Source organism: Hetaerina americana, unplaced genomic scaffold, assembly GCF_022747635.1.
Source record: "Hetaerina americana unplaced genomic scaffold, ioHetAmer1.1.p SCAF_6, whole genome shotgun sequence".
Lineage (NCBI taxonomy): Eukaryota > Metazoa > Arthropoda > Insecta > Odonata > Calopterygidae > Hetaerina > Hetaerina americana.
In genome coordinates this window covers 56,862,105-56,885,913 of record NW_027287205.1, presented here as the reverse complement: position 1 = coordinate 56,885,913, position 23,809 = coordinate 56,862,105, and the positions used below count along the sequence as shown (strand labels likewise).

The 23,809-nt window shown below is 36.9% G+C and overlaps 1 protein-coding gene across 1 annotated transcript in view; it reads right to left on the bottom strand.

Annotated features, from left to right (window-relative positions):
- Positions 1-23,809, bottom strand: part of Smg5 (Smg5 nonsense mediated mRNA decay factor) — a 315,083-nt gene that overhangs the window by 285,159 nt on the left and 6,115 nt on the right. Inside the window, exons 7-11 of the mRNA XM_071594232.1 lie at positions 22,670-22,898; positions 19,841-20,164; positions 15,472-15,897; positions 10,271-10,437; positions 7,337-7,495 (exon numbers count right to left, since the gene is read on the bottom strand). Of these exons, the coding sequence (XP_071450333.1) occupies positions 7,337-7,495; positions 10,271-10,437; positions 15,472-15,897; positions 19,841-20,164; positions 22,670-22,898 (1,305 nt within the window). The remainder of the gene's footprint in view (positions 1-7,336; positions 7,496-10,270; positions 10,438-15,471; positions 15,898-19,840; positions 20,165-22,669; positions 22,899-23,809) is intronic.

The following is a 23,809-nucleotide window of genomic DNA, read 5'->3' as shown; positions in this document are numbered from 1 at the left end:
TGCCTGATGTCTGGATTGCGTGTCGTACTCATAAACCCACGTCTCGTCTCCAGTAATGATCCTTTTGATGAATGTGGGATCGGATTCAGCCTCGCAAATCATGTCTTTTGCGACGTCAACACGGTCTCTTTTTTGCATGAAATTGAGGTCTTTTGGCACCAACTTTGCTGCTACACGACGGAAACCCAAATCATTAACCACAATGTCTTGGGCGGATCCATAGGCAATATTCAAGTCCTCCGCTATTTCTCTGATGGTTAATTTGCGGTTATTGACCAACATTTCTTTTACTTTATCAATTTTTTCACCGACTTTCGATGTCGATGGTCTGCCACTGCGTTCATCATCTTCGATTGACTCACGACCACTTCTGAACCGCTCGTGCCACTGGTAAACGACCGTTTTTTTTAGAGAATCGTTGCCGAAACACTTTTCCAACATTTCCAACGTCCGTGCGCCACTAAATCCGTTTTTTACGCAAAATTTAATACAAGTTCGTTGTTGCAAATTTAAATCCATTTCTGCAATTGTAAAAAATCGCCAACACACACAGAGATAGATGTACTCTTGGCTACGTAACTTTTGCAAATGTCAAGTTATGACACTAAGATTTAAAGGGAATATCAACAACAGATGTACCAATTTAACAAAAAAACAGAACTCAAATCGGAACGATGGGAGCGCCACACGGTGGTTATTCCGGGAACTTTTTGATCAAGGTATATATTAGAGTTATGGGTTAATTGAAAGAAGGGACCATTAGGTCTCAATTTCGCCCAAATAAAGACCTCTATCTATCTATCTAAATATATTCTTCGTACCATTTTTGCCTTTGCTTTCTATATCTTCTATATTCTTTGAAACACGTACACATAGAGACTGTAACCTTGACTCCAATGAATATATAACTCCGACAGTTTTTGGCGCTACTTCCCGGGAGTCTTAGATACCATGGTCGAATTGAAAATGGTTCTTAACTTTCCAAGAAGTTATAAATTGAAGGACGACCGTTTTCCCAGATAGTTTGCATTTTAATCCCGTTCTAATGCACAAAGCCATGGTCCATAAAAGCGAAACTTGCTTTAAGATATTCTGAAGAACATTTTGGGAAAATTTTGAAAAGAGTGTCAACCTCGTGACCGTGAGTTCATAAGCAAAATAATATCTCTTTAGCCTGGTTTCACCAAATGAAGTACATATCAAATCCCATGTATTTGTTTATAATAACTACAATAAGAATTTCAATGAATTACCAAGGTGTGAGGAGAATATAACAGTTTCATCTTACAAATTTCACACTGGTGACATTCAGGAGGCGGAATAGATTATTACTGCAAGACGAAATAGAAAATATTCATTAATTTCCGGCAATAATAAAAATCTACGCAATGAACCTACATACGTAATAAAAACACGTCGAAGGCATTTACATTAACAAAGCGTATGCTGCGGACTAAATAAAAATAGTAAAAAGATTCCGCAGAGTTAAGCTTGGAACCATTTCCTTAAATAAACAAATTGAGTAACTTCAGGCGTGATGTGGTGGAAGTCGAACACAATGAATAACTGATCGAAGCACTTTTCCACTTGATATCAAGTGGAAAATTACTTCCATCAGTTATTCATTATCCTTAAATAAAGATAATCTATGCGTAGTGAAATGATAAAATGAATCTAGCTGATTGGTAATCCAAAGGGAGTTAAATGCCCCAACTATTCCAATGCCATGTAACGTTATATATATTTAACTTGACATTTGATTCACAATTATCTTAAGTTGGGATTTGATTAATGAAAACGTCTTTTTGCGTAAGAAGACGACACAACATTAATACCATCCAAATTATTTTCGGAAATTATATGGCGGATCCATAGGCAATGTTCAAGTCCTCCGCTATTTCTCTGATGGTTAATTTGCGGTTATTGACCAACATTTCTTTTACTTTATCAATTTTTTCACCGACTTTCGATGTCGATGGTCTGCCACTGCGTTCATCATCTTCGATTGACTCACGACCACTTCTGAACCGCTCGTGCCACTGGTAAACGACCGTTTTTTTTAGAGAATCGTTGCCGAAACACTTTTCCAACATTTCCAACGTCCGTGCGCCACTAAATCCGTTTTTTACGCAAAATTTAATACAAGTTCGTTGTTGCAAATTTAAATCCATTTCTGAAATTGTAAAAAATCGCCAACACACACAGAGATAGATGTACTCTTGGCTACGTAACTTTTGCAAATGTCAAGTTATGACACTAAGATTTAAAGGGAATATCAACAACAGATGTACCAATTTAACAAAAAAAAACAGAACTCAAATCGGAACGATGGGAGCGCCACACGGTGGTTATTCCGGGAACTTTTTGATCAAGGTAGTATACCGTGGTGCATGTAGCCTTTAGCAAACTTTAATTTCTTTATTATTTGAATTTCTTAACATTTTACCGGTAATAAACTTTTAAGCATAGCTTAATTTTGACGCTAAATGTTGGCGTGAAATCACCCCTGCCAGAGCGGTATCTCTCATGGTACCACGTGGACGCAAAATGCCTCTCTCTAAAAGGTATTTACACACTCTTTTCAGAATAGTTTCAAGATTTGTTGATTTCAAATACTCTTCATTCCCTAGAAGCTTCGCGATCAAAAAAACAAAGTTGAACGACCAAATCCTATTAATGCAGACACGTCGTTACTCGTCAAAGCTTGTGGGAACAGTTACCATACCAACATTTTTCCTTTATGAACACATGAAAAATTCTTGCCTAGTGAAATTCCCTGAGTAAGGCCAACATCCTAACACTCCCCGCGACACAAATGTGGAGTACCGAAGAGCCTGATGGATGTCAGCAAAAAAGTATCGTCTATTACTAAAGTCAGAGGGAAGACTGATTGAGGATCAACTACAGTGGACACAGCATTCAATATCGGCTGTAAAAAGGACATACGATCGGCAACATTTACTACTGGAAAAATCATACTGCTATGCAATTTATGCACGCAGTACTTTCATGATAACTGTGATAGCTTATCATTTTGCCTGTAGATTTTCGAAAAGTCTGATTAATATTAAGAGGTAGTTTTGACATGTGGAAGGAAAACATCCGACAAAAGTCCGACAAAAGGAAAATAATAAATTAGCGATTGAGCTGCTACAATATGTCTGTTAATGCTGTACAATATACTCTTAACTTCTCGGAAAAACAAAAATGGGGAGAACGCGAAGTAATGCAAATTCGGGAATGACTAACAGACCACAGGGGGGGGGGGGCAACCTCCGCGTGGATTCGAATTGAGTATATCGCCGAATACTGGGCATAGGCGCAAATGATTCGCGAAGCAGAAGACGAACTCTGCTCGATAGAAGGAGAATTGAGTGGGGGAATATTCGTTAGAAATATTTCAATATTCCAGTTCAGAATGAAAGAAACTCGATACGAAATATTCACTCAACAGAAAAAAACTGCCCTCACAGCAAAGCCGACCTTAACACAGGTGACAAAAAGTCTTACGACAGCTTCAAATCGTCGTCTATGACGTTCCTCGTCCTTCAGAATACTAAAAACATTTGATTCGGTCCAGGGTGGCATTTAACTATGAAATTCGATGAAACGCATATTGTATATTAATTGCTAAGGGCTAATTATTAGCTTAAATGTGCATATTTACAACATCTAAAAACTTTTCCGTAATTGTTCCGTTCTCACGGAGAATGTCAAAACTCAAAGTCAATTCTACTACATTTACTGTTATAATACATGGATACGTGTGCTAACAAAATATCTGATTCGGCGAATATCGAGTGTCTAAGGAAATGAAAAACGATTAGTTACTTGAAGACTTGGCGAAAGACAAAAAAACATACCCAAATGCTTAAGGTGAAAACTTAGCACTTCATATATAGGAGTGTACAGACTTGTACACCTTGACATTAACAGACAAGTAGGGGAAAGATACGGAGAATTGGGCAGGGCAATATTAGCGATGGTGTAAATCATATGTGCATTGGTGGGCGAGCGATTCTTTATGTTGATAAATTTTTTGCGGGAGGAGAAAAAAGCCACGTCTTGAAAAATCAAAAAATTAATTTGCTCATAAGTCCCACACCAGATTGTCCGCTGTTCAGCACAATAAATTTCTTGATTTTTTCCAGGTTTTACGGAAGCTTCTTTCACTTTTCTACGGGGTTGCATGAATGAATACGCGTGCACGAACCGATCCGAAAAACGCATTTATATACATGTGCATCCACAAAAACGATAATTATATGCCTGACTTCGCAATTTAAAAGGTTCAATACAGTATTCACTGTCTACACCTTTGACGACATAATATTCTCTAGAAATTCCCGTATAACCTTCCAGAAAAGTCACTACGCCCAGCACTTGTTTATAGAACGCGAGAATAATGTGTTCAGGAAAATGAATCACAACGTCAAATGGAATCGATAATAGGAGAAAGAAACTTCTACAGGACTTAGATGAACCGTTCGAATTTTACACTGTTGCGAAATAAAAATACGAGACCCAGAAAATATGACGAGCTTACTCCAAAATACATATTATTAACCATATATTAAAGCATTCACATTTATTACCTTCCTCAATGGCACCAAGAGGATCGTTATTTAATCTATAACTCGAAAACTCCTTTCCACAAAACCCTGTAACTCCTCTTCCTCATAACGGTGCAGTGTGAATTTTTCGACCAAAATATTCCTCATTAGAACATCTCAACCCCTCAAAGCCTTCTATAATTCCAGGATCAATTGATTCTTGAACCGTTAAGTTGAAAGTCCGTCATACCGTCTCAGCGATCTGAAATTGCGTGAGTTTACACTTGAACGAAGCAAATACTGCCCGACGGAACCACGCCATAATATTACACGACGACAATCTATTCGCCGCGAAAAGCTAACCAACTCGAACCGTGCGAGAGAGAACCTTTGGACGGCTTCCCTAAAACCCAACTCTATACATTTAAACCTCCACTCTATGGTACAAGCCGGACTTCCTGCCCAAACTCAAACCGCCAACATCCCTCCCTCCGACACCCCCGTGGACCTCACCGCTCCCAACTTACCCTCGCCGCCACCTCACCCAAACGAACGAGCACTCCCTCATCCCTTCAACTCCCTGTCCTGGAAACCCTCCCCCACCATCCCTCACTCCCTTCCCTTCCGCCTCCTTTCTCTCGCCCTCCCCACAACCTCAGCCCACCCTTCCCCAATTCTCCCCATCCACCCGGGGCTGTTTGAACTGCACTCGGAATCAAAGGTAAACACATTAGTAAACACCACGGGAGAAGGGGTTCATTAAAAGCGCCCGGGTGGCCGTGGCATGAGCATGAGTGAGTGTATGTGTATTATGTTGGTCGGTGGGTCGTGTTTGCTGGACCGAACTGAGTAACGGAAGGGAGTAGAGGAGGAGGGAGATCGAGAGGAAATGGCGAGAGGGAGAGAGATGTATAGAGGGAGAGGGAGGGATGGGAATTGGGGAGAGGCGAGAAGGCGGAAGATGTGCGAGGGCGGAAACGGGGAGAACACACACACGCGCGGGGGACTAGGAGGCAAGGATCTCCCAAAAAGAGTTATCCAAAGGTGAAAATCATGTCCATGAAGCTCGGTTTATGCGGCGGAACGACATGCCTTCCCGACGACCACACCGAACTATGGCATGGGATGTCAGGACGGAAGGCTTTTCTTCGGTAAGTTATTCCGGGCTTGACTAAGTGATGCTTGAAAGATAAAGAATCATCTTTCCGTAGGTTTGTTGTACATCAAATCAAATTTGGATACGTAAGGACAAATTTGGAAACCATAAGGAATTGCCCCTGGACCTTCAATAACATTGCGGAAAATTGACCACCTTGGACTGCGAGATAAAAAGTGGAGGAACTTGAGAAAATATTTTGGTACGTACTAGTAGATGCATACATTAGGATTTCGCAATAGTCATTAGGATTTGACTAGTCTAGCCAAAATTACACTAGCAACTTTAAAGAGTCAGAAGTAAAACAACATTACTATTTCTTCTACAGTAATACCAAAATAAATGCCCAACTAACCTGCTCACAACAGAGCATTTATCTAATTTTTGAGTCATCATAAATAAAAGCAACATTGATATAATTATTGCATATATGATTAAAAACGTTACTTGCATTGCTGAAAGATAATTTATAAAATGCGACTATATTGATGGCAAATTGTGAACCCTGACTCACTGCTGCAAAGAAAGTTTTTAGGTGCTTGCAAAGCAATAATATTTATTACTTGTGAATATCAATCGGGTATTATATATTATCAATACATGCAAGAAATTAGTATTAAAGAATATATATTCTTTTTTAACTTATTTTAAATTTAAAATACAACTGGTTCTTTAGTAATTAATAAAGAGAGATAGCTTTAACGAATGAAAACTCACTAACAAATGCCAAAAACATTAATTTGAGGCACTGTTTTCCACTTGTATTGATAAATTTGAAAATGTTGAAACTTTAAGGACTAATAACTCCAAAAGTATCACGGGAAGACATGTTTTCATGAAAATAAAAACATTATATCATTATGCTAACTATTTGCTTTTTAAACTGGGGTATTCTTTCACATTCTGTATAATATGTTTGGCTGATGCTGAATATAAAAATAATGGATCAAGCCAAAATAATGGAAGTTCAAGAATAAGATGATAAAACACAAAGAATAAATCAAAGAATTTGCATTTCCACAGGAAACGCAAAGTCTTTGATTGTTTCTTGTGCTTTGCAAATGAGTTTCCACAGAGCAACAGCCTCAACCATCTCTCAAAACAAGATGATAACTATTTATAATTAGTAAACAGAATCACCATCAACAGCATAAACGGGAGAAAGACAGCACGTGGAGTGTTGCAAGCTAAGAAAGCTATCTAACAGAATAAACTATTGATGAAAATCAATGTTACTCTAGATACCTTTTCCTATTTTCCCTCCAGCTTTTATTATCACATCATTTGGGTCATATGTGTATCTGCTCGTGGGATACAAGGGAACCACCCCCAACAATTCTACAATTTTTGCAAAATATTAGGATTTCAAATCATTATTTAATACTGGGAAGAGTTCTCCAGCACAAATTACAGATTTACAAATTTATATCAAATCTAAATTTTGAATAATCTCATAACCAAAAAGGAGTGTCTTGTGCCTGCATGCCTCCAAACCCCACCATTTAGAAGGACTCATTTAAAGATTTATGCACGATATTTTTAAAGCAGCTACTGCATCATTCATTTGCCTATGGATAAAGGATGATCATATTGACTTTCAAAATAAAATAAAACTTGAACTCCTTACCTTAGTTTCACTCAGCTCTGTTGATTTGCTCTCTTCAGTTTCAGGTACATTGAGTTCAATCAAAAATTTCCTTCGTTCAGCATCATAAGTAACTGCAGTATCCTTAATGGCCGACAGATAATGAGCAAAGTTCACCAATTTGTGAGCACGAATGATGGCCTGAAAATATTTGATAAATAATAATTTTTATGCTCAAAGCAATTTAGTTGCCAGTGCCAAAAGGAAAGCGATAGAACAAAAAACACCCCATAGTACCTTATATCATCACTCTTTCCCCTTCTATCATCATAAAAATTCAAATCCTATTTACTCATCATGACAATACATTTCATTTACCAATTAATTCCATTCTTGAGAGTGAGTGTAAGCTCAATATTCAATACCATGAGCCATTCCATATTCCTTATATTACCCTCTTATTTCTTAGAAATCCATTATTCCATTTCCTGCTTTCTTCCCATTTTCATTAACACCTTTCCTTTACACTCGCATACCTCCATACCATGGCTAAGTATTCAACTTACAATATTCACTATAATGGTCAGACCCACCTGAAGATAATAGCGAAAGAGAATTGCCCCGAATAGTCTCATGGGAAATCCTAAGAGAGTTCTCCAAGAAGCAAAACCTCAAAAACAACAAAGAGAACCAGAATATTTTGCCAAGTTTTAGGAGTGACATGGTGGAATTGGAACATTATAAGAACACATTGTAATACTTTTCCACTAGATTTTGATTTATTACAAGATTGGTTTCACTGGTTGGCTTCACCTGATTATTTGTAGATTATTAAAGAAAGCCAGAATTTGAAGGGTGATCCTAAGTACAAAAATATATGGTTACTGTTAGCAAGTAAAAAACTAATCCACCAAAGGAGAGTTCCCATTACATAACTCCAAGACGTAAACTAATGACTTAAAAACATAAGAAACACCAGGAAATGCAACCTGATCTAAAGTGAACTGCTATGTGCTTAAAGCATTGGCTTTAACCTGGACTATGGCATAATACACACAACTAAGATTATTACAGGTATTGTACTGGTTAAGGTAGGTTTTGGATGGACAAAAGCTAACAAATGGTACAGAGACAATTTACTTGCCTCTCCTAAAAAAAAACACAACCCAAAATCCTACTCTACAAGAACCCCCTCTTTATCTCCATTTATTTTTGTCATCCTTTCCTCCTGTCCAATGTCCCAATCCTACTCCTGCCCCTCCCTTTTTTACCAAAAAATCTCACCTCTGTTACAGCCTTTCCACATCCCATTGCCAATCAATATGCTTTGCAACCACTTTTCCAGGCTCATAATGATTTCTCCCAACAAGCCTCTCTCCTCCCTCACCATACCCAGAACTTCCTCATTTGTTGTCCTTTCTGTCTACTTCACCTTTTCCATCCTTCTCTACACCCACCATTTCAAAAGCCTCCAATCTACTTCATGATGTTTTCTCGGGTTTTCCACTGGGTGAGGGGTTCCATGTTGGCTGACGTTTCGAAGTTTGACCCAAGCATCGTCTTCGGAGCTGATGAGCTGGACTCATGTATAAAGTGGGGACGATGCACAAGCCGAGCTTCGATACGTCAGCCAACATGGAACCCCTTACCCAGTGGAATACCCAGGAAAACTTCATAAAGCTTATATACCAGAAAAGCACCAGATTATACTCCTCCAATGCCTAAGAGTTTGCTTTAATGGACATGTTTCCTTGCCATACATAACTACACTCCATATCGAAGTTTTAACGAACATTTCTTCACATTCTTATTCAACGCCCCACACATCAATTCCTTTCTCCTAGTGAAAGCTTCTTTGCCTAATGCAATTCTTCTCTAGTGGTACCCACTACTTTGACCATTTTGGTCCAAAAATCTTCCGAGATATGTGAAATGTTCCACCAGCTCTAGTTTTTGCCTTCCTATTTTAACATACAACTTAGCCTTTCTAGGTCTGGAAAATCACATAACCATTGTTTTGTTTACATTAATTCTCATCCTATATCTATCAAACTGCATTTCCAATCCACTCAGCAATACTTGCAACATTTTGGCTGAATGACAAACTAAAGCTTGGTCATCATCAAAACCAAATGATTTCATGAATTTCCCTCAGACTTTATTTTTCTATCCTCAGTTCTTTCCATGTCTCTTTTGCCATTTCCTCCACAGATGTCTTACCCCTCTTCCTAACACTGCCCATCCTGACTCTCCATTTCCCATCCCCACATGAGCAGTTCGTGACATGTACACGATGCGGATAAGGCTCCTGTCCCACCAATATGCTACTTTTTTCAGCAATACATTCAAAGCTCAATTTCACTCAATTCACTCCATACAATGCTTTCTCAAAATCTACAAAATGAGCAAAATATATCCTGGTTGTATTCTGCATCCCTCTCGATTAGTGATCTAATTACTACTAAGGCATCATTTTTTTCATCCCAAGCCTCTCAATTTCTTTAGTTTCCCTGTTTCTTTGGGTTTTCCATTTTCCCCTCTTTGTCCCCACCTAACTTACTCCTCAACTCTTTTCTTCACCCCCCTTCCTCAAACAGGTATAAATATGATGTATCACAAGTTGAATCTTGTCTTGTACCTGAAGATGGTTCTATGAACTGAAATACTTTGTACTCGTACATTACAAATAAATCTGTGAAAAAGTGCAAATTTTGTTTTTCTCATAATAACATCATGCCTGCCTCTCCCTTTCCTGAACCCAAATTGGTATTCCCCTTAGTTATCATTTACCCTGCTCTCCATCCTCTCGCTGATGATCCTGAAAACCACTTTAGCAGTTTTCCACCCACTATAGTTTTTGCCCACCTACGTTAGTTACCATTTAACTTAGCCTTTCTCTTTCTGGAAAACCACATAATGGCTTTAACTTTTTGTCATTATTTATTTTATAAAATATGAAAAAAGATTTAAACTTACCTCTTCAAGGGAATTCATGCTGTGATGCCTCAGATAATCCCAGTCCAAGGTATCTTGCATTCCCTTGAATATTGGAATACCCTTAAGCAAAACATCCTCTGGCAGTGGTACTTTTTCAGAAATTTCTCTTATGTCTTGTAACTTGAAATGCTCAATCCCATCAGAGCCTAAAAGATAAGTAACACCATAATTTTAAATCAGCACTTAGTAATGAGGTAAATTGGTCACATAAGGTGAAGTAACAATGAATACTTTGTTATCCAAATTAATATTCACTCACCAACAGAATCAATCCTCATAAAAACACGAAAATTCAAATGTGCAACAATTGGATGAATTAAGACAATTCTTATGAGCAATGCAATTTTTAGGACCATTACATGCTACTAAGACCCTAATTTCCAATAATAGCATTTTAAATATATAGGTAGCTTATATTTTAAAGAGGCTATAGAGAAACTGAAGGAAAGAATAATAGAATAAAGATGAATGGAAGAAAGATACAACGAAACAGGTTTGCAGATGACACCACAACCTCAGCAGAATCAGACAAAAATATAAATAGAATGCTCACAATCTTGTCCACAGCTTTAACAAAATGAAAACTAAAAATAAATGTGAAGAACACCAAAGCTATGACAGTTCTAGAAACAGGACAGAAACCCGGGTAAATTTAAAGATAGGGGAATCACTGATAAGCAAAGTAGAAGACGTCTGCCACCTTGGGAGTATAATTATAACAGATAACAGAGGCACCAATGAAATTAAGGATAGCCTTGGCAACGAAGGTACATGAAAAATAAAAAAAAACTTTTTGGAAACAAACACATGAAATTATAAAATTTTCAGCAAAAAGGTTCATTTGGAGTATATAGTTATATGGTCTGAAACTTGGTATGGTCTGGTATGAAACTTGGAGATTGGGAAAGATGGAAAAGTCTTGGTTGGAAGCAATAGAAATGTAGATTTGGAGAAGGATAACAGGAATGAGATGGATAGACATGAAAAGCAACATAGAAGAACCAAGATGAATTAAAGCGGAAAGGAATTTATGATAGACATGGAGAAAAGGAAATTTAAATTTGTTGGAAAAGTTCTGCGGCATAACAACATTCTTGAAAATATAAGGGAGGGAAAAGTACTGAGAAAAAGAGGAAACTTAAGGCTAAGAAAGAAGTTTCTGGATTACATAAAAAGTACCATGAGAGTCAAACAAATAAGGATTTGAAACGAACAGCATAGGAGAGATATATTAAGGCTGCAACAAAAAGGTTATAGAACAGGGGGGGCCAACCTGCGGCTCTTTGAAGGAAAATTTGTGGCTCTTGATAAACTCCCGAGTTCCCTTTTCATTTTTGTGTTATTATATTTCAAAAAAATTACTATCGTTCTGTACGTGTTTCAAAATGCCTTTTAAATCACTGACAACAAATATGAAAGACTAAGTGCAACGTTGTAACAAATTTCATATCTGTCCAAGTGAAGAATTATATGACTCATCGAAAACTGTGTGAATGAACATAAACAGTGACATAATCGACAGACTCTGAACTGATTTTGAATTTTTAAACTTTCATTGCAACAGACAGTTGACATAGTGCTCTGGAGTAAACAATTTGTATCACTCTTGCTACCGATATAATTTGTAATTTGAAATTTTTGGTAAGTTAACTATAATTTGTTTCACAGTATGTAACACGTGTTTTTATTGTTATAAAAACACAAAACTTGTATTTTCTAAATTTCTTTATTTATTTCCAGTTCTTTTAAAACTATGTTGACAGAGAACAAAAAAAAATACAAGCAAGAAAATAGAGTTTTAATAAAGAGTGGCAAGAGAATTTCTTTTTTATTGGCCATAATGGAAAAGCATTATGTGTCATTTGTAAATCTAAGGTCAAAAATTATAAAGCTAGCAATTGACGTCAACATTACGAAACCAATCATCCTCAGTTTTATAATCAGTATCCACCAAATTCCAAATTAAGAAGAGATACACTTGTTTCTTTAAAGTCAAATTTAAATAAACAACAGTAAATTTTGGCGACCTTTAGCAATCAAGCAAATAATGTGGCTGAAACCAGTTTTGTCATTGCCTGGAATATTGCTCGTGCCAAACGCCTGTATGGAGAGGGAGAGTTTATCAAAAAAAACTTGGAAGATGTACTTCAAAGTTTTAGATCCATATTATGCAGCAATGCACAAAGTTGTTTCACAAATTCCCATCTCGGGACACACAACCGAACAACGCAAAACAGCAATTAACACATCTCTTGAATATAATTTTTTAAATGATTTGAAGAACTGTATTGCACTCAGCTTAGCCCCTGACGAATCGACAGATATCATGGATCTTTTCCGATATTAATTCATTGCCATTTAGTGGAAGTGTACAGGGAGAAGTGTATGGACATCAAAAATGTGCAGAAGCAGTGCAGGGAGTTTTTTGATAGCCAGGAAAACGTCCACGATTCGGAGCGGTCAGAGCGGCCGAGTTTGCCAGAATCAACAGCAGCTCCAATTGACAAGATGGTGTGCAATAACTGGAGAATTACCCTTCACGAGTTAAAGGAAGGCCTTAATGAAGAGAGTGGCTACTTTTCCGTGCAGAATATTGTGTCGGAGGTCCTCGTTTACAACAAGGTGTCTCATGAAAGGAGTGTTTGCATCATGACAATGCATGTCCACATGCTCCACATCAAATGACCACCCTACTCAAAGAATTCGGATGAGATGTCATCGACCACCCCCCTTACAGCCCGGAGATTGCCCCCAGCGACTACCACTTGCTTCCCGCTCTCAAAAAACACCTTGCAGGGTAGAAATTCAAGTCAGATGAGGAATAGCAAGAAGCAATTGTCAGTTGGCTCTGTGATGAGGAGGGAGAAAGGTACCAAGAAGATCAAGCTCTGCAATTAAAATATAAGTCGATGCCAATTACTGAATTTTGGAAATTTGTACCAGAATCGAATTATCCTGAATCAAAAAAGGCTGCTTGTCAAATTAATTCAATATTCGGAACAACGTACTTATGTGAATCATTTATTCCACTTTAAAATTCGTTAAATCCAAACACTGATCAGTATTAATTAGCCATCATCTGAAAGAATTACTGAGAAGTGGTCACCAATTATTTACCAAATTTTTAAAAAAAATTCAAGAGAAATAAAATAAATGTGTTTGATTTTCAATATTTAGATTCAATACACATAATTTGTACTTTTATTTTTATGTTTTCAATAAATATAATTTATCTAAAAAAAATGTTTAATACCTTTTTGCATACCTTTTAAATACGTATTTAATTGTGGCTCGCGAAAAATTTCAAATTTTTAAAAATGGCTCGGACTATCAAGGAGGTTGGCCACCCTTGCTATAGAAGATGATGATGAATTTCTAATTAATACTGCCAAGTTATCTTACAAAATTTTAGAAATTGTACATTAATTCGTCTTAAGTTTAACAGTGGGTGAGGCTATTTACAGCCTATAGCTATAGACCACCTGGTATCAAACCAAAGAAAACTTGAGTACATCATTTGCATGAAAGGTATCAGATCCTATTTCATTTTAGAATTTAATACATAATTATCTAATGATGGAAGTTCAACTGTCACAAGAGAGTGTAAAATACATGTGATTATTTCATATTCTCAAAAGATTATGTACATGGTTTGTATAAATAGTATAAGGAAAACTTTTGGAAAAATAAATTTATTTCAGACATTGCTACAATGCCTCAAAAATTCTTCAAAGTACATCCCTTGAGCATCGACACATTTTGGCCGGTGGCTTTCCCACGACTTGAGGGCTCCCTGGTGGGCAGATTCCCAAAGGTCCTTTAAGGTATTGCAAGCTTCTTTGACAGGACTAAGGGCCCCATGGTAGTATCCTTTGAGGGATGATTTCACTTTTGGGAATAAGAAATAGTATGCTTGTGCCATGTCGGGACTGCAATTGGGCCTGGGAATCATTGCAATGCCATTTTTCGTCAGGTAGGTTAAATGCCATTAAATCAGTTAGGTTTCCCAATGATTGAACATTAATTTGCCAGTCAGTCGGCTTCCAGACATCACTGAGCACATCAAAAATTCAGTGATTCAGATATGGGATGAGAATAACCGAGAAACCCAAAGGCTATGCAATTTTTGAGAAAGAAGAAAGCTAAGATAAACATTAAAACAGGAGTTCAGAAACTAAAGCAAATAAAACAGTTTCCGCACACCTTAAGTGTTTTGGACCAAAAGTGCCGAAGGATTAGTGACATAAGGAGAATAATTGTGTTAGGCAAAGAAGCTTTCACAAAGAAGAGGGAATTAATGACAGGGATGCTGAATAACGATGTTAAGATAAGACTCTTCAAGACTTTGATTTGGAGCATGCTTTTATACATTTAAGACATACTGTCCTCGGAGCGAGATGATAAGTATGGATTTGGAGGCTTTGGAAATATGGATGTAGGAAAGGATGGAAAAGGTGAAATGACAGAAAAGAAAACAAACAAGGAAGTGCTAGGCATAGTGAGAGAGGGAGTTATGTGATAGAAGGGAAGAAAAACAGGGGAGGGGTTGAAAAAGGATATGGAAGTTTGGCATAGGAAGGAATAAACTATGCCGAATTGAAGAACGGCTAATTGCAATGTCCAATGTCAGGTTTTGTATTGTTAGAAGAGGTAAAGAAATGTATGATTATAGCATTTTTTTAGTCTGTGCCCATTCAAAATATATCTTGAATGGTAGAGCATCAATAATAAAATTAAAGTAAGATGTGTGCTTGTTAAAATCCCTTTTTTAAAAAGTGATAGTCAACAAAAATAACATTTTTGTCAATTTGTGTGCGTATTATAGCTTGTGAGAGGTGTAAATTGCAAATAAATTGTTTTAACAACTCATCTGACCATGTGGTAAGCTCACTTTCACAAATGCCTGAAAAATATGTGGAACCAAATAGAAATCACACTTGAACTGACCAAACTATCCCTAGAGCCCAGGTTGAAATGCATGTGAGAACATAAAAACTAATGTCATGCTTAGAAGGATGAAATGACATAATTCCATGCTGCCTAGCATTAAACAATAAAGTGCAAATTTTACCCTGACTACCAAAACAGTTAAGTAAATTACAAAAAAATAATTTTGATATTAAAGTGATCGAAAAATGTAATTAACCACTAAAAATTAACACTAGGATTTATTTACTAACCTGTGTCAGCCAAGACTGAGACATCAACATTAACCAGGTTGGCCAGTTTTATAACACGCTGGAGAAGGAGTGGTGAACTTCTGGCACAGGCACTTATCACAGACCCATCCCCTCTTAACCAGTCAGAGCACACCTTGACAGCACCCACAAACCTAACTTCCCCATCTTCACCATTCCCCATGAGGAGATCCAACACAAGACGCCACACATCTTCTGATGGCCCCTTCCTCTCATCCGCAGCATCACTTTCTGCCTTCCCATTCGATTCTGCTTCTCCCTTTAATGTCTCCGATACGGCTAGACTGCTGTCTTCCTCTTCTTCATCATCTGAGCTCTGCACAACTTCCTCCTCTTCCTCAAGCCCCTCACTCTCACTTCCGTCAGAGTCGCCTTCCTCTGAACTGCTGCTCCCTTCATGGGAATCAACTGAAAAAAACACAACAGATTGTTATTAACAGTGTGAGACAAGATGCAGCGGAATTATTTTCTATTAAAAATAGATCACAAAATTTAAGTAGTTTTCCATTTTCCACTTATCTTCGTTTCATTCAGAGATATTTTCAAGAAAGTCAGCAGTACTTTTATGATAAGTGAGAATTTTTAATATTCTCAAAAGATAATGTACATGGTTTACATAAATAGTATCAAGAAAAATTTTGGAAAAATTGATTTCTGATATTGCTATTATGCCTCAAAATTCTTCAAAGTATATCCCTTGAGCAGCGACACACTTTTGTCAGTGGCTTTTCCCTGACTTGAGGGCTCTGTGGTGGGCAGATTCCAGAAGGTCCTTAAGGGCACACATGCAAGCTTCTTTAACGGCACTTAGAGTCCCATGGTGGTGTCCTTTGAGGGAGGATTTCACTTTTGGGAATTGAAATAGTCTGCTGGAGCCAAGTTGGGAGTAAAAGGGGGTTGGGGAATCACCAAGATGCCGTCGCAGAAGGTCTTTGGAAGCAGACTACACTTTTGGCCATCCATCAAGACTTTTGGGATGAGTTTAGCAAAGACCTTTAAAGTTGCCATATTAACATCCGATATCCATCCAGCGCAGGGATCGTCCTCCACTCTCCCAACCATCTTCAAGGAGCTTGTACCACTTAAAAACTGCAGTTTGTGGCATGCTTTCATCCTTGAACACTTGGTGAATCATGTCTAAAATTTCCGTACCCAAATTCCCCAGCCCAACACAAAATTTGACGGCGTACTGCTGTTCAATCGTTCGCTGCATTTTACGCTTGCACCGAGTCATTCGACAGGGGTCCACTAAAAACATGATCTAGCCTGAATGAATGCTTGCAAATGATTGGTGCTTGGCACCTGTTTAAATTGTTCCTGATACTTTTTATAAAAACCTTGTATGATGCTACTTTTGCAAACTATCCATTTTAAAAAGATGATCACTATGGCTGCAATACAAGTAAATCTTCCTCACTATTCCTGATGCATTTCACACATAACTCTATTCAGCATAGATTTATAGCACTATAAATTTTACCTTCAGCATTACTCGTTCAATCAAAATCCCCATTTTGTGCATGCTAATTATTTCAGTCTACCTTAATATTCAGGATACAAATTAGAATTCATACAAATTAGCATGTGTGGAATAAATTGCTCATAAATGCATGCTAATGTTGAAAATGAAATATTTTAAACTAAACTTGGCATCCATGTCCAGCTAGAGAGAGTGTTGGGGTGGGGAACCTGTGACTTGAGTCCCATGTACTTAGACCTCTTGGTCCATTGTGCCACTATCGCCTTACCTGTTTTAAGAGAAACCTCTTTTGAGTGACCACTATGCTATTGCTTTCATTATTTTCGTTTAACAATTCTCCAAGATAAAATATACACCTTATATGAGCCTGAGGTAGACATAAAATCTGCAAATTAATCAAAATGACAAATGCATACAAAATTGTTGGTTAAAATTAAAATTTTAACCCTTTCGAGTGCCAAGCATAATTGCTTAATTAAATACAAAAATTGCTGGGCTATGTAAAGAGAAATGGAAAACAAAAAATTTACAGAATTTACAAAAAATTTCAGTTAAAACATTATTATTTATTTTAATTTTCCGAAAGCTGATAAAACTTATATGACACACAACAAAAAGAATAAAACATTAAAGTAAGAATCATTAATTTTCTATTTACCTTAATAGCTATCGAGAAAAGACTCACCCGGAGGGATGATGGCATTTTTTGAAAAATTTGTCAGCGTCGCTCAGTGACTTTGGCATTTAAAGGGTTGAGAGTTGAGTCATGAGTTAACAAAAGTAAATGTCTTCATCAATGCCACAATTCCTAAATTACAACTTAAACATTTAAATGCATGATACTGAGGAAATTGCAAATTACTTTATAGTTGATACAGTGATATGGCAAGTATCACACAAATTATTGGAGTTTAATTAACTTTTATGAAATAAAAAGAGGAAAACCTAGCTTTATTCACCCCAGGCAGTTAATGCACTGTCTAGCGACTACTTCTCATTGTTTATTCAGCTCTCATCATAGGACAATTCTTCTCCATATCCATTTAGTGTTAGTTTAAGAGTTCATAAATCAGATACAGCTTCCGATGGCTAGCACACTTTTGAAGGGGCTTGGAAATCTGATGCATTAACGAGTAAAGCGTGCTAATCATGGTTGAACTATGGCAAGTTACAAGTGTGATTCGGGTAGAGAATATATGAAATAGCAACTGATTACTTACATACTAGGTATGGTGGGGGAAGAGAGAGGATTGTTGGCAAGGATCCAAAGGAGGCAAGAAAAATGGATGCAGAGTATTTTGATTGGCAATGGAATGTTGAAGAGGTGATAAATGGGAGAATGTCAGGCAAATGAGGGAGGAATGGAAAAACAACAGGCATGTTTGGCAGAACAAGGAAGGAAAGAAGTATGCATAATTGAGGAGGAGCTGTCATTCTAATTGTAGTGTGGGATGTTAGGTTGCAACTACTTTGTTAGAAGAAGGAAAAAAGTATTGTGAAAATGTGCAAAATACAGGAAATTGCATATAGCAGGAAAAAGAGAATTTTCACTTTTACATGGCTCATTACTGAAGTCATTGCCTATTGTATTAAAATCAACAAACGAACTTCAACTGGAATCTATGTCAGGACAAAACTTAAGATTCTATAGGTGCAAAAAGTGTAATTGCTAAAACTTGTGAACAAGAGAAAAAACATTGAACTGTCTCTTTTGATTTTCAAAAGGAAAACCCAAGGAACTGCCTTCAGGTGTGTTTTCCCAAGTTCATCTTAAGGGCTAATTGGAAACAGGGGGGATGAAGTCGTGGATAGACAATGTGTGGTCTGGGCACCCTGAAACCTGGCTGCCTAGTATGGGATTAGTTTTGGAATCACAGACCATAATCTGTGAAAAAATTAAATCAACCTAGTGAAAACTCAAATAGCTCTAATTCCAGGTGACCTAACAAACCAGTTTAAATCTTTAGATCTTGCATCAATAAACCAATTAAACGATTAATAAAGGAGAAATAAAACAGTAGAATGTAGTTCACAGAATATGAATTGACAGCTTAAGGAAGGAAGAGAAGGCATAGCATTTCACAGATTTCTGAATGGGTTGAAACTTCATGGAATACTGTCAAATGTGAGACATTCATAAAGTCATTTAAGAAATGCTGAATTATTAACGTACTTGATGACAGAGAGGACAATTTGTTACACTAAGACTCAATTTCTGATGAAGAGACTTCAAGTTCTGGGTTTTGAGATTGGCGATGAAAAGATCCCAAACCACAATTTTCCCTAGTTACATTTTTATAGACTTGAATTAAAATAAAATTAGAAAAATAAGTCATTATGGCAATTCATTTAGACTGTAAAAAACATTTCCTAAAAATAGTACAAAAAATGGGGTGCATCTTGTACACCAGTGAATCCTATATGATGGAAAATACAGTGATGTTACCACAGGCTTGTCTACTTGTGCATCAACAACTTTTAACTAAGCTTTGTCATTGAATGTACAAAAAAGTAACCAAAATGTGTTAACCATAATTATTCCTATTCTGTTGGGTTTGGGGCCTTAAGGAATGTATGTACTAACAAGGAATGTACAAATGAGAGTCCAATGTATTACTTTTTAATCAACCTTTATGAAATAAAAATGGAGGCAAAGCTATTTTCACCCACCCCAAGTAAAGTAACATGTTCACTGATTATTTCCCTCAGTACTCATCATAGCACACTTCTTCTGTACATCTATTTAGTATCACTGCAAGTGCTTATGTAATGCTCATAAATCAGATAGGGTGAAACATACAGCATCGGGTAAAACCTGCCTACAGGCAGCTCACTTAAAAATAAGATATTTTAAGCATAGCATCATCTTACCATCACTTGCATCAGAATCTGAGCTATTTTTCCTAATTCTTCTCCTTCTTCGCCTCCTGAGTTTAGACAAGGAGCTCTTCTTTTTGCACTTCCCATGTTTCCCAGTTCCATTCACCATTTTGACTCGTTCATCCGTACTAGATCGATGGGAGCCACCATTCTCCGTCACAGTTTTTTCACTGGAATCAGTCCAATTGACTGGAGATGGGACTTCATCTGGACTCTGTGGTGGCACGGCATCCTGGATGCACTGAAGAACATGTTGAATCAGCAGGGAGAACATAGCCAGTGTAAAGGCAACCACAGCTGATGCATTCTGAGACCCTGGAACAAAAACAAAATTCAAAATTTTGCTGCAAGAATGATCCCTGCTCAAGACTTTTTCAATTGTAGGTACATAAAATATTTTCAATGTTTTTTGAAAATCATGGTCAATCTGCACCAATTCTAGCCTTTTAAAAATTCAGTGCAGTGAAGCCTTACTTTTACACAAACGTTTACAAAATGCTCTGAATCCACCTTTCCATTTACCTTTGGGTTTCTCCCAACAATCTCATTATCCCCCCAAACTGTACCCAGCACTTTCCTTTTTTGTTTTGCTTTCTGTTCACTGCATCTTCCACCAGGTTTCTTTAGCTCTATTTGTACCCAATTCAGTTTATTATTGAACTTTCTTAACTTCCTTTTACCTAAATCTGTACTTGCATTCTTCAATTTCCTTCCCTCATCTATATTCATAATCTTCTCGTCCGCAATCCATGGTTTCCTCATCCTTTTCCAAGTAACAGTTCCGATAGTGTCTTTTGCACGTTTCAACATCACTTTTTAATATATTCCCATATTTCCTCTTTCGTACCCAGCTCCCTCCCCTCACCACGATTTTCTCCACAGCCTACTGGTATTCCTTCCTCGTCAATCCACTAGATGCTTCTACATTTCATTTCCTAAACCGCCTTCCCTGTTTTATCTTTTTGAATCATACACTACACAATTTAAACCCTAAATTGTTATAAGAGTCCGCATTCTCCATAGTCAGCAATCTTGGTAAACTGTATGAAAGCACCACGCTGTTCCTAACCATAATATGGTCTAACTGATATATTGCTGTCTCCCAGCATTTCCCATGCATACCTATGCCTATGGTGGTGTCAAAACCAAGTTTTGAAGCTGATTGACCCCTGCCTCCGGTAGAACTTGACGTGCTTTCTCCCCAGTCATTCCCCGCTCCTAAAACAGTCCTCCACTTCATTAAAATCTCTTCCTGTGCCTACCACCACGATCCAATCTCCAATCTCTATCTGATGTTTCCCACCAGAAACACAGGCAATTATATCCTCTAACCCTATTGACTTCTTATAGGTGGTGTGTTGACTTGAACAATGACCAAGTTCATTAGTTCAACTTTTGCTTCTACCAATAATATTCTATCAGTCGCTTGCTCTATATTTACTATGCATCTTCCTATCTTTTTGTTTAACATTATTTTCACTCTGCGCTGGCTCTCTACCCCTGCACAGTATACTACTTTATAATTATCACTCCAGTAATCCCTGCTATCCTTCCATCTCAACTCACATGGACCTAAAATATCTGTATTTCCTCTTTGCATCAAATCAGTTTCCGTCTCACTTCGTACAGACCTAAAACATCTATTTTTCCTCTTTCCATCTTTTGCTTTATATTTTCTCATTACCCTGCCCTCAACCTCATCCAAACATTTCAAGCTCCTAATCTAACTAATTTGGTCCTCTTCTGTGTGGCTGCTGTCCCTTTCACTTTGCAAGAATTTCCTGAGATGATGACCGTGAGAGCCTTGCTTTTCCTGTTACCACGCATGGCACACGGCCGAATGGGCCGAGTCCTGTAATTGCTAGGACTCATTTTCATTATGGGATCCATCATAAAAATCATGGGATTTATTGCTTAGTTGGTTTTCCCGTTGCCTTCCCCTAGAGTGTCTTTAATGTGACACCATCGCTCAATGGCCGCCTCTCTAGGGTCAGATGCCTTTGTAGCCACCTTACTGAGAAACAGATGCTTTGCGGACTACCTTTCATCTGGCTCTTAACCTTTGACCTGTCTGGCATGGGTGGCCCTACCAGAAGCAATTATAATTGCTCCTGCCAGCACAGCTCTTGGGGTCATTGGGGCATGCAAGCATTTCTACCATATCAAGGTTGTAGTCTATGGGAGGGTACATACTGATGGTTCCTTGAAAACCACATACATATTAATTCAATAATGAACATTACTAGACAGTTGAAAGATATATATTTAAAATAAAATTCATTTCTCTTAAGGAGCAAAGACTGGGAATTTCATTGGATACATACTTTTCCTATTTATTATACACATACATTGTTATTTATGTCAAATAATGACTTTATAAAGAAAAATAATGGCATTTAAAGCCACAATGGTGAATTTTAAAGCATATATCTCGTTTTTTATCTTGAAATCTTTTTTTTTCCACCAAAGCAATTTGTACCATAGTAAATAGCAACATAATTACATCAACAGCACGCTTATAGACAATCTGCACCTATAAATTCTCATATTTATATTGTTAGTAAATTATTACTAATAAGTTATTCAATATTAGACTATATCACATTAAAAGACAAACGTTTAATCACATTTTTCTATAGGCTGAATGGAAGTGATCGCATTCCCTTTTAAGTTACATGCGAACTAATTCACCCGAAATGAAAGGATTCTGTTTGAATTAATAAACATTAAACTCTGCAGAAGGAATCTTTTGTATTCATATGGAACTAAGCAAAAGAACTGCCATAGCATTAAACTTAATGAAAATTTTCCAAAACTTACCATTTTTCTGCATCCTGTCCAAGCACATTAACAGCATTACCATCATCCTGAATACAATTTCATCACTTAAGTAATGGGGATTTTCTTTATCTCCTGCAACTGACATTCCATTCCTCATATTTGAAAGCTGATCCACATTCATTTCGTCTTCACTTATCTTTAAATCTGATTCTTTGGATTTTGAGAACGTTATGCACTGTTGAAAGTCCATCAGGGTTTGATGACATAACTGCAAGTAATAAAATCAAATTTCAGGATTGCCATTAAGAAGCAGTGGCATTATCTTGAACACAAAATGATATTTAACTATTCAATTTTTGAAAATAAATGAAAATGCATTTAAGAGTGAAATGCAAATCTGAAGGAAATCTTTTTGTGACATTAATTGAGAAAATAAAAAAAGCATTATGATCTGAAATTGTGAAAAGATATGAAACTCTGAAACAAGAATTCTTTGGTACTATTTGCCTCTGCTAACATCTTTCATGCCAGAAGTCATGAAATAAATAAGATTTGAACATGGAATTACATTAAAAAGTAAAATCAACTAAAGAAAACTTAAAGTATAGTAATTTTCTTTCAAATTGAAACTCAAGAACCCTCTAATGAAGTTATTTTTCATTGAATGGATATTTAAATGGCAAGCAGTTGTAGTGTATTGTGGTTTTTATACATGATCTAATTTATGTGTTCTTTTTCAAGCATGTTCATAGAGTTGAAATTTACCTGTATTTTGTACTTTTCTTTGTGTATGATGACTTACCTACATGCTTTGCATGATCAGTGAACAATAAAAATATTATTATCACCATTGTAAAAGTTAACAAATAGCTTCCTGGTATGGAATTTCTGTCAAACAACATGCTGGTAGCTATATTCAGCCATATACTTCACCATTAACAAAAGGTGAAGTATTGCATTCCAATCATTCATTACTTGATATTATGGTAAATACTGACATTTATCACAAAAACTAAGAACTTTTTGAAGTTCACTATCAGATGAGGATGAACTGAAATATTTTCACAATTGGCATACCACTAATTTTGGGTTTATGGTAATCATTTACTTGAGAATTATATATATGTGGCAGACTTACAATGGCAAATTCCACAATTTTTAATTAAGTTCAGGAATGGA